Below are 11,917 nucleotides of genomic sequence, written 5' to 3'. Positions count from 1 at the left end.
CACCTTCCCATCAGCCGCTCAGCAGTGGCTGCGCTAACCAAGGGCAGCACAGGCCATGATATCCACATTCAAGCATAAGCAAAGTATAGAACACATGGAGCATGTGCGGAGGATCACACCACAAAAAGATGCACACTCCATGAAAAAACACAGAGCTCATGAGAGAACATTAAGGGCCAGATCACGATGTTGGGTGGACTCATGTCTGTCCGACATTGCCACAGCTGAAGGCTTTCTGACTTATGTCAGAAATGTGGTCCAGGGGCTAGACTGCTGACTTTGGTGCTGGAAACCAGGGTTCGAACCTTGGGGTCGCGTCCACATCCTATGATTCTCGGCAAATCACTAAATCTCCTCGTGCCTGAATGTGTAGGTAACAGGTGCTCATGAAAAGTGATCCAATACCTTCGGGTCGAGTTTGTGCTATATAAATATGCAAAACAAAATAAATCAGGCCCAGAGAGTGGAAAACTCCCTGGGCAGGATGCTAGGCCCGTTTGGAGAGCTCTCTCTGCACAGAGATACATACCTACAACATATGCCTGGTCGATTTTGATCAAATTATAGATCCAGAACAAACTTGTTTGCGTCCCCTGGTATGGACAGTCAGGCAGTGGACCGGCTTTAGGGCAGTGTGACCGGTGCAGGTCGCACTGGGCGATGACTTGTGGAGGAAGGCGCTGGCAACAGGGCAGGGCGGGGCGGGGCGGGGGGGGGGGGGTGCTTTGTTTAGCAATATATTAAGTTAGGAGAGAGGGGGAATTTCGCACTGGAAAGGTGAGAGAATCTGAGGAGGCGGTCACTGGGTGTGAGGGCGCCAAAAGTGATAGTCGCTCCTGGCGCCACCAGCGCTAAAGCCGGCCCTGCAGTAAGGCACACTATTTAGCACGTTTGCTGGTTTGACAGTTTAGCGTACAATATGAGAAAGCTCCGGGGATGAAGAGGCCCTAAATGAAATGCACCTGCCGCTGGCTTAAGCCGGTAAAATAGCTCGTTGGGTTAATGCGCTTGTGGAGGCAATAAGACTACTACAGTTTCCTCTGTAATGAAACACTCACTCGCGCCTCAGTGGGGTTACAATTAATTTTTGTTTCACAGACTTGGTGTTGAACTCCTGCATCTCCAGTCTCCACGCTGGCTTGTACAGTCTAAAGCACATGCACATATATATGTTCTAATTGAAATTCCGTTCGAGCAGCTTGAAACGTGCGCGCTTCGTTTTGTGCCCTTCTATTCCCTGTCATCATATGTGTAAACGTGCAGGTGAAGGGCGGCGACTTTTCCGAGCCTCTAAGAGTTTCACACTCCGCCCCTTCTTGCAAAACTCTTGCTGCCCTGACACACCTATCTGTCTACCTGTTTACTTCCTAGCCACTTGTCGTCCTCATTTTAGCAACAGCGGAACGATGATATGTGGCACAGCCGAGCTCCAGGGGTGGCCACGGCGAACAGAGGCTCCTGGCTGCTGCCCCTGACGCACCTTCTTGCTGCGTTCTGCTTTCCTGTCCCAGTGCCAGGACTCGCTGTGAAGGCATTTGTTATTTTTTTTCTCCCCGGTTCCTCCCCGCCGCCTCGCGGTTCTCTGACAGGCTCTCAGCTGCTTCCTGGTTCACAGACACAGAGAGCGCGCCGCTCGCTGAGCTTTATCGACAGAGCCCAGCCGGGTCGCTTGCAGACCTTGTGACAAGATTCTCGTCTCAGTTTGGGAAAATATACCAGGTCTCCGGGATTTCTTTAATCAGGATATCTGCGTAGTCGGGAGTTCCTTCATGCACGCACAGGTCCAGCTTCAAAGGTCACCTTCCACTGCCCCAGTTTTGCAGTCGGGACATATATGCTGCTTTATTTAAAGCCCTCTTCTGCATTTTGGGATTTCTTTAGCTTGGCGACGACATCTCCTTTGCCTTTTTTTCTTGTAATGAAGTTTTGGTTATATCTAGATCCACTGCCTTTACTATAACACCCTTTTATTGACATATTTATGGTTGCCTATTAGTAGGCAGTGAGGTTGGGAGAAGGCACCTTTCCCAAATTCCTCAGGAATTTTGGTAAATTTGCTTTTTCTATCCTAAGGCGACCCAATGGCCACCACCATGCGATTCAATGGATATTTAAAGCTCAAGATCCGAGAGGCAGTGGGTTTGCAGCCCACGCGGTGGTCTCAGAGGCACTCCGTGTTCAAGAAGTCTTCTAACTTGCTGGACCCTTACATCGCAGTCAATGTGGACGAGATTCGGATTGGGCAGACCAGCATCAAGCACCGGACCAACAAGCCCACCTACAACGAGGAGTTCGACATCAACGTCAACGACGGCAACAAGATGGAGCTGGCTGTTTTCCATGATACCCCAATTGGATATGATGACTTTGTGGCTAACTGCAATATTTCATTTTGTGACTTGCACAAGAAAATGGAAGGGAAAGACAAATTTGAAGATTGGGTAAGTCATGCCTTCATCCATCATGTTTTAATGTACAATTGCTTACCAGATAGCATAAGATGAAGACATCATGTGCCAGACACAGGTTTCCATTTTATGAAATCTGATATTGTAGAACAATTTATTTTTAATGGGAGGGAAGACATCCACTCCCAGATTGCATTAGATTGTTAAAATCATATGATTGGAACATTATGTCCTTTGTGATATATCCCCATGGTGACCTTATTGAAGAGAGTACGTTTACAACTGTTAAGTCTACTTCTGGGTTTAATGTTCGTACCATAAATTACTACCTTCCTTTATATAGTTTTTTTTTTCACTTCAATGAAACAGCCAAGCACTTTGTAGCACATAGATAAGGTGAAGAAGGTCTTTTTTTGTGATAATGATCCTCGGATTCACTGGATTCCAGCCAAACATTTATTTGTTTGTCTGTGACATTCTGGATTTTATTCCGCATAGTTGTTTTCAGGCAGTGTCAAAACTTTAGTGAATAAAATGGTTTTGTGATATTCTCCATACACATGGATGCGAAACACTTCATGCCATCTTCTTTGCATCCACAGACCAAATTCTACGATTGCCTCATCAGCACAAACTAAATTCTCACTGACATTACCACTTTAAGGCACTGTATAATGTTTTGTAAATTAGATTAGTCAGCACCTTCCAAAATGTTTATATGTGGACTATGCTGTTCTGTGAGTGAAACGAAGAAGTTATGTGTCCTCAGCAGAGTTGTAACCGACTGAATACTAAAGAGCTATAAAGGAAAATTGTATTTACTGTCCTGTAGCAATTGTGCTCTTCAAAAATGATTTGTCCATTACATCAACTGATCCTCAGTTGTCATCTCACTGATTGCCCATTATCATCTCACTGATTACCAATTGCAATATCTCTGTTTGCCTATTGTCATTTCACTGATAACCAACTTTCATCTAATTGATTACAAATTCTCATTCCTTTTATTACCCATTGTCAAATCCCTAATTGTCCATTGTCAGCTCACCGATTGCCCATTTTCATCTCACAAATTTTCATCTTAGTGATTATGCATTGTCCTCTTATTGAGAACAATTTTTCAGTTCACCGATTACCTCTATCATCTTAATGATTACTTACTGTCATGTCGCCTGGATCAACCTTTGCCATCTCACTGATTGCCCATCATAATCTTGCTGGCTATTTATCATCTGCTCACTGACTATCCATTGTTAACTGGTTAATACGCCTTTAGCATCTCATTCTTTGCTCATTGTCGCACCTCTAATCATTGATTGATCATTTCATTGGTTACTTTGTTCAGTCCATTGTGGCGGTCTGAGTCAGAAATGGTAGGAAAAAGTTGGACATTTGTACTTGCAGGATTGCTCCTATTTTATAACAAATGTAGGCCTTTATCGAATTATCAAGGATCTTTAAGAGTATTTCTCTTCTTTTCTTCGTACATCCTGAATATATTCATGTAAAAGTTTCAACAAGTGGGCATGTCTAAATATGAAGCTGTGTCTGAAGTACGCCTTTATTTGTAACTGGGGACATATAGTTCCGTGTGGAGGAACCCCTTTCACTAAAATCTCATTGGACATGGGGGGGTCCAATCTAATGCCCACACTTGAAATGCACATACCACTGCCATTTACAGTAACCCATGTGTGTGCATTTCCAGGTTGGGACAATACCTCCCATGGATATGTACATACTAACACATTTACAAATTCGCAGGTGCTCACCTACTTTTGCAGGTAGGGCTCTTCCTGTAGGCCCAACAATTCCCTAGTCCTAAAATTGTGAACTTAGACATTTCACCGCACTGGTGGAATTGTTGTATTTGTAAATTGCAGCAGTCCTGACTCCCACAACCTGAATGTGGATTTTTCACTTGCAAATGCACTTATTTAGGCTCTGTATTTGAATTTAGTTGTGGAAATATATTTGTGAATCAGATTCTGAGTATCTATTATATATTTACTCTTTTTCGATTATCTGCTCCTTGATAATGAGCAGTGTGTGGCCATGCATTATCATTTCATTTGTTAGCAAATATTTGATAACTTATTGATTATTTTCATCACAATGGTTTGACCTCTATGACCTCACTGATAAAAGAGCATTGCATTATTCCAGGCAATTATCAATGATCAATCTTTTCCCCTTTTGGATTACAGACCTTGTCAAATGTTTTGCCTTCCCTGTGTATCAGTTATTTCCTTTCAAGGAGAATAAGTAAAAATATTATTTGCATGTTTCAGTAAAGGTTTTTGCCATAATCTAAGGGCCGAATTACGAGTCATGGAGGTGCAGTGGCCATCAAGAATTGCTGCACCAGTGGTCCAACCGCCGTATTACAGCTGCTGCGGTCAGACTGTCATTGTGCCGGCGCAACCGCCCGGGATCCATGGTCCCTGGTGGTGGAGAGGTGGACTGAGGCAGTGAGCCCACCATGACACCTGTGACTGTGTGGAAATTAAGAGGGCCCATCAGGGCCCCTATTCCCTTGTGTGCCCCCCTGCCTGCATGCACCCTCTTTCCTGCATGGCATGGAATGCAGAGTTCATGCCATGCAGGAACGGGCTTTGGTGTTCCCAAGGAGGTGCCTTTTTAATAGGCACCACAGTGAGAATGCCTAAGGATCGCCTGCCCGACCACGAGAAAACTCGTATTCTGACAGACGGCCGGCAGTGAGGTTTGGTGATGTGAAAGTGAGACGTGGCGTGGCGTTCTGCTCCCACACTGCCAAACTCATAATCAGGCCCTAAGTACCTGGGTGATACTTTTCATCACCTCACTATATAGATCATTGTTCTAGGAAATGTATTTGTTCTAATACAGTCTTTTACATCAATATTAACGTATGTTCTAGCTACCCTTCTCACTCTTATTTCTGCACCATCCTGTCCTCATTTCCTGCCAAACTGTCCCTACTGTCCCATTATTCATTGCTTCATTACATCTTAACAACCATGGCCAGATCATCACATCATACCAGTTCCTATCCCCCCCACCCTCTCATTCATTTTCCATTATTCGGTCACAGGCCTCAGTATGAGCTAAAACTTTATCACCATCCTTGAAATTGCAAGCATTATATTTTTGACTGGCACAACATGCCTCCTGTTGGCTCTTTCTCCACCTATTTTCTTCCCCTGACATCACCATACATTGGAACATCTTCACTTCACTTCTTTCCTTTCATGATCATTGCTTCCTTGATGGTCATACCATCGCAACTTTTTTACTTTGTTTAATGTTATCCTCCTCCGTCTGGCAGCCATGCCATGTAACCACAGCAGGGCATAGTGGAACCATTGTCATGGGTGTGGAAGGTGGGGTGGCTTCTTTGTTTCTCCAGCGAACTATTTTTGTAGTGAGAAAGACGAAGCACCAAGGTGCATGCCAAGGTGCCATAATTGTAAAAGTGTGTACAGTGGTGGAGTACAGTTCCCAAACTTTTAATTCACATTTTGTGGTAGAGCAGCCGTGGCCCCAGTAGCGGCTGGTGGTGGGAGTGCTGCAGGGCGGGGTGGAGCAGGGTGGAGGGTAGTAAACTATGGAATACGGCCCAACAGAGGTAAGTAAACAAATAAATAAATAAAACAAATTTCATTGTGCGCGCTGCATTGCCAAATGCGATGCAGCACGTGTAACGAAATTTTTTTTTTTAATGTATTTGTTTACTTACCTCTGTTGGGCCGTATTCCATAGTTTACTACCCCCCACCCTGCTCCAGCCCCACCCACCTCACCGCCCCGCAGCACTCCCACCACCGGCCACTACTGCGTGGCCCGTGCAAGTAAGAGCGGTGGGGCAAGGTGGGGAGGGATTTTGACAGAAGATGACAAGAGAAAATTGATTATTTATTTCATTTTCCCTTGTCACCTGCTGTAATCCCCCCCAAACCCGACCCTACCGCCCCACCACTCTTACCTGCACGGGCTGCGGCTGTGGTAGAGACTTCAGCTCCCCCACATTCTGGCTGTTGTTGCTTCTGCGTGAGTTGCTGCACTAGGAGGTATATCTTAGAATAAAGAGCAGCTACTACAGACTATCCTGATTTACTGGTTGTAGTCCGCGGGAAACTTGAAGGTTCCATAAGGCCTCAGAGCACGGTAGAGTTGCAAATTAGAGTGCAATTTCCATGGATGTCAATTCATCAAAATGCCTGGGGTAGCGGAAGTGAAATCACATGCCCTTTGACCTTCGCTTTCACTCACACTCACTCTTAAAAACACTCTTTATGAGGTAGCACTCACACAATAGACATTTAAAAGCATTTTCTTATTCACCTCAGCTCCTAAAGAAGGTCATGTTCTACCTAATTGTGCTCCTTGTTTCATTATACGAATAGTTTCTAATGTAATATTATTCACTATTAGTGTAATAAAAATGACTGAAAACAAAGCGAGTGGAGCCACAACCAACGTCCGTAAGGAGGAGCTTTCTCTGTAGTCCTGGCACTGATTGTGCCACCTCTGTGGCCAGGGGTAGCAAAGGCAGTGCCAGGGCTCACAAGGGGCAAGCTATAGGGTCGCAGCTGCGACCTCGGCCGACCCTTAAATGACGTCCATGGCCCTTCCGTTCTGCAGCTCTTTCTATGCATTGTATCTCGTAGATTTAAGTTACATAACAGATTGTCGGAGTTTCCTTTTCCTCCTCACATTATTGTCTTTTTGACATGATGTGTGGAGAGATAGTGCCTCTCAAACGTTTGTGCTTCCTAGATGCTTAAAACGTAGTCTGTGAGCTGAGGCTTGCACACAGTATGTAAGACATGATGAAAAGTCAGCAGGGAGGTTCCAAGTAAAACATTTGAAAGATGCTGGAACGAGCACTACGGAATAGGTTATGCAAAATGAAATAGTTTTTTCCAAAGTTGAAAACTGTTCTTTTAAAATTATATTCGGTTTTTGATGTTCTGCGGATTGAGGTTATTTAATGCTCCAGGACCATCCCATACATGAGGTACACTTCCATGTCTATGTTACTGTGTGCTTTGTGCGTGCGTTTACATGCCTATGTGTGTTATTTTTACTTGATTTAACTAATTTATTCGGTATGTTGAAACATCCATAAACCACTAAGTCAATAAATAAATAGAATAAAAAAAATACAGATTAAATAAATGCAGAATGTTACAAAACAAGTACAATCAGGCTGTTGTGATACTATTTGTCTTTTTTTCAATAGCCTCACTTCTGCAATTAAAGATTTCCCTACAATGGCTCATGCATAGGTTTTTCATAACATAAAACGAGATTGGTAAACTGATTTGCAGGCACGAGCAGACAGAGCACCACATCATGACAATGTAGTCTACATCTGCTTTGGGAATTTAGCTTCTCCACTAGTCACTTTTTGGCTATATCAAATCTTACATACAAGCATGCAAAATGATTTGCACAGAACCACCCACTTTTTCACTCATTACCCCAAAGCCAGGACTAGATGAATTATGAAAGGAATATTGTTAGTTGTCAGAGAGTGTAGGCAGCATTTAAATGTTTGCCGTTACCGCATACTTGCTTCAGGTTTTCCAGTCATTATGGTATTTTGTGAAGCATATTTTAGCAGCGGCTGACTTTTTCAAAATGCAGTTATTTCAGTCTGTTATCATGTGTAACATAAAGGTCCATGATCATAAACAGCGGGTGAATTCAAGGAGTTGTGTTTACACTTCGTCTCCCATCACCAGTGCTTTAAATGGGCCGGTACTGTCTGGTACGGAGTACCAGTACTTTTTTTATTCTGAGAGGGGATCGTAGCTCCACTTCTCAAGAGGGACGTAATACTTTTATTTGGCGAGAACCGGCCATTCTCAGAAAAAAGGCGGTATTCTGGTACAGGGTACCTGCATTTCTATTTTTCCATTTCAAGCACTGCCCATCACATATAATTCTGCCAGATGCAGAAATGACAAATTTTGGATGGTCAGGACAAAGGGCTTTGCCCAAAGGCAAAACTGGGCGTGGCATAAACTGATCGGCTAGCTTAAACTAACAGCAGGACACGTGGTTTTTAGGCCGACATGCTGCTTTTAGATTTTCCAGGAGGCATAAGGTGCCTAGCAGCAGGGCCGGACTGAGAACCAAAACCCGCCCTGTTCAAAGTGCTCGGCCGCCCCCCTGGGGGAGCGACCGAGCTCTTTGTCGGGCCAGTTTTTGGCCACCCTTCCAGCGCATCGGGGGATTGCCCGGTGCCCGCAAAGGCCAGTTCGGGCCTGCCTAGCAGCCACTGCCAGCTATGCACAGCCCCTCAATGCATCCCTCCCTCCCTGCCCCCAGGGGTCTAGTCAACTTTCCACAGAGCAGCATGCCTGCAGGGCTATGCTTCTGTAGATATGGTCAGGCATATTCCAACGCAGTGTGTTCCTGCTTGCATGCAGCTCCCAACCCTACATAAAATAACTTGACACAATGCCCTCTTACATACCTGGTTCATGCACTTGCACTAGGATTCATCATACCAACATATATATTGGAATGATAAAGAAGAGGGGACGTTCTACAAGTTCTTTAGGATGAATTGTGGATTTATTAACAACGCACCAAGGAGTTAATCCGAAGGGAAATCAGGGCACAAGTCCTATAAAAAGAAGTGGGGGGACTGACCAAGTAAGACAATATGTAAATGACCTAATGACATCACGACAGCGCTATAAAAGAAATAAAATAGTGCTACTTAAAAATTTTTGTGCAAATACTTGGACAGACTAACCCATCTGACAGTCTTACAGTGTGCATTTATATACAGGGACAGAACAAAGGCAAAGCATGCCTCTCTTAAGTACCTGTAAGAGAAGGCACGCTGTGTGCCTTTGTTTCCCTCTATGGCAGTTACATTTAAATGTAATGTTCCAGGCTGCTCCAGTCAGCATATACAAACAAAAAGGAGGCCGGATGGCCCCTAAACTGAGGCCCAGGTGAAAAAGGCTCCCTCACTGCCTGCACGGTCCTGCTGGGAATGGAAAGCAAGCAACGTGCAGGTGCTGCTGATCGTGTCCCTGTGTCTGAACATTACACAGGGTCAAGTCCAGCATATTTCTGTGGGGCCCAACTTCTTGGCAGGCAGGACGCCGTGTACCTGCGTGTACCCCCGAATCGAGCCCTGAGTGAAATTAATTCATTATTAGATGTACCAAGTTGCTAAGCCCCAAAAATATGCATCTGTTAATTCAAAACATATGGCATAAACAAGGCTTAGAAAATCCATAGATATATCAAATATTAAAATGGCTGATTAGTGCGACTTGTTTGTCCTTGATATCTTGTTTCATAATATAGTCCATACTCTCAATTAGAGCTAAATAAGGATAGGGAAACCAAATTATTTCCAGGGAAAAACTGATGACTTCACAACAGATTAGAAAACTAATCTGCCGACATAGCTCACACATAAACTGCATTAATATGACAGCAACTTTGGTGAGGCACTATAAGGAATCTGGACATTTACATCAGACCTGAGATGGATGGTCCTTGCGAGAATTCAGATGAGCAAAGTAGGTGGGCAGGGGGGTGGGGGGGGGGGGGGGGCAGAAAGACAACATGTCCTGGAATCACGTAATGTTCTGAAATGTGATACTGTCAGCAGGACCGGAATGTGCCGGAGGAAATATTTAATCTGCTTTGTGGCTAAAGTATCCATCAACTTTTTTCAGTTCATCATATCTGTGGTGATTACATCAAAGATACTTCATTTATATACATTTGTTATCTTACACCCCCTTGAATACAACTCTTTGGATACAAGGCCTCATTACTCTAGGCCTACACACGTAGTAAATGCTTCAGTACAGTCAATTATTTACAAGTGGTATATCTGAAACTAAATGTAATAATATCTATATATGCATATGGCTCATATACAAAACTTTTTAAACACCGAAATTCATAGAATCAGGAAATGTGGACATATACTCCCACAGATGGAGGTTAAGGATGTGGAAAATGCGCAAGAGTGTCAGATTTTCTGAAGTCGTAAATCTAAGGTTAAATGTGGGAACATAACATAACAAAGGGAGGAGCAAGAAAAGTGCTTAACTCTCAAAATATTAAACATTTAGGAGTATTCACACTCCAAAACTTTTCATGCCCAATTTGTGTACTTACATTTAGTACCATTAAATACAAGAATACGTGTTTAAATTAAGGGCCAGATGTAGGTAAATTAGATTTACCGATTTTTAATTACCAAATTTTACCGATTCGGTAATTAAAAATCGGTAAATCTGAAGGGTGGATATGTAGGTATTTCCAGATGTGGAAATACCGAATCTGTAACAATCGGTATTTACCGATTCGGTAAATACAGAATCGGTATTTCCCATAGATTCCTATGGGCTTTGAAGCCCATAGGAATCAATGGGAAATACCGATTCTGTATTTACAGAATCGGTAAATACCGAATTTTGCAAGGGTGCAGGGGGTGTCACTTTGACACCCTCTGGCACACCACAAATAGGCATGTGCGCAATGTGGCACACAGACATGCCCTAAGGGCATGTCTGTCTGTCACATGGCTAGGTGTGCATGCACACATGTGCATGCACACCTGAATTCGGTATTGTGTGGTAAAATACCGATTTTGTAGGGCCTTTGGGACTCAGAGGAGTCCCACCTACATCTGAGATTTACCGAATCGGTAAAAATACTGATTCGGTATTTTACATTTTACATTTTACAGAATCGGTAAATTTACCGAATTGGTAAATTTACCGATTCTGTAAAATTGTGCCCTTACATGCCAATTCTTGTATACCGGTTGGTAACGGCCGAAAATACCGATTTACGGCCGTTACCGACCGACCTACATCGGGCCCTAAGTGTTCTTTTGTAATCACATGTGTATAATATTTCTTCCAGGGCGCCGAAGTGCCTTCACGTTTTGGTATGAAAATTACACAAACATTGCTATCATTTCTGGGCATGAAAATAAAGATATTTCCCCAACTGAAAAATATTTTTCAGGGTGAGAAAAAAAGAAAAATAAGCTGCATGTCAAAATAAAGAAATTGAAAATACTTGCTCATGCAATAAACACTCCTCGGAATCAGAATCCACAGGAAATTCTCAGAATTGTGTTGATTTCCATGTGCAATCCTGAATGTTGTTATACATCCATTACAATGGAGGAATACATGCAAGTCATTGCAGGACGGATATAATGCACAGATGTCCACATTTTACTTGAATGTGTATAAATCACTTTCATACTAGTTAAAGATTAACCAGTTTTTGTAGGCAAAATGCAGATGAGCAAAAATGAACCATTCAGGAAACAGCAGCCCCTTTTCCACCATCAGGGAATGGATATTTTTGAAAAAGTAAACGTAAGCAATCACACATTGTCTCAAAATGTAGCTAATATTTCTGGCACAGATGGGTGCACACTGACATTGGCTAAACACTGTTAGGATGATTTTAAAATAACACCTATACCTACAGTGCCCTAGCAAGTGTTGCCATTAATAC

At 43.2% G+C, this 11,917-nt stretch overlaps 1 protein-coding gene across 1 annotated transcript in view; it reads left to right on the top strand.

The window, feature by feature from the left end:
- The first annotated feature begins 1,337 nt into the window (after nucleotides 1–1,337).
- The window catches only part of PRKCH (protein kinase C eta), a 773,184-nt gene continuing 762,604 nt past the window's right edge, over nucleotides 1,338–11,917 (top strand). The window contains exon 1 of the mRNA XM_086937948.1: nucleotides 1,338–2,441. Coding sequence (XP_086794074.1) covers nucleotides 2,082–2,441 — 360 coding nt within the window. The 5' untranslated portion in view covers nucleotides 1,338–2,081. The remainder of the gene's footprint in view (nucleotides 2,442–11,917) is intronic.

The sequence above is a fragment of the Lissotriton vulgaris genome, chromosome 9 (genome assembly GCF_964263255.1).
Source record: "Lissotriton vulgaris chromosome 9, aLisVul1.2, whole genome shotgun sequence".
Taxonomy (NCBI): domain Eukaryota; kingdom Metazoa; phylum Chordata; class Amphibia; order Caudata; family Salamandridae; genus Lissotriton; species Lissotriton vulgaris.
The sequence above is the reverse complement of the archived record's forward strand: the minus strand, read 5'-3'. Positions and strand labels throughout refer to the sequence as shown.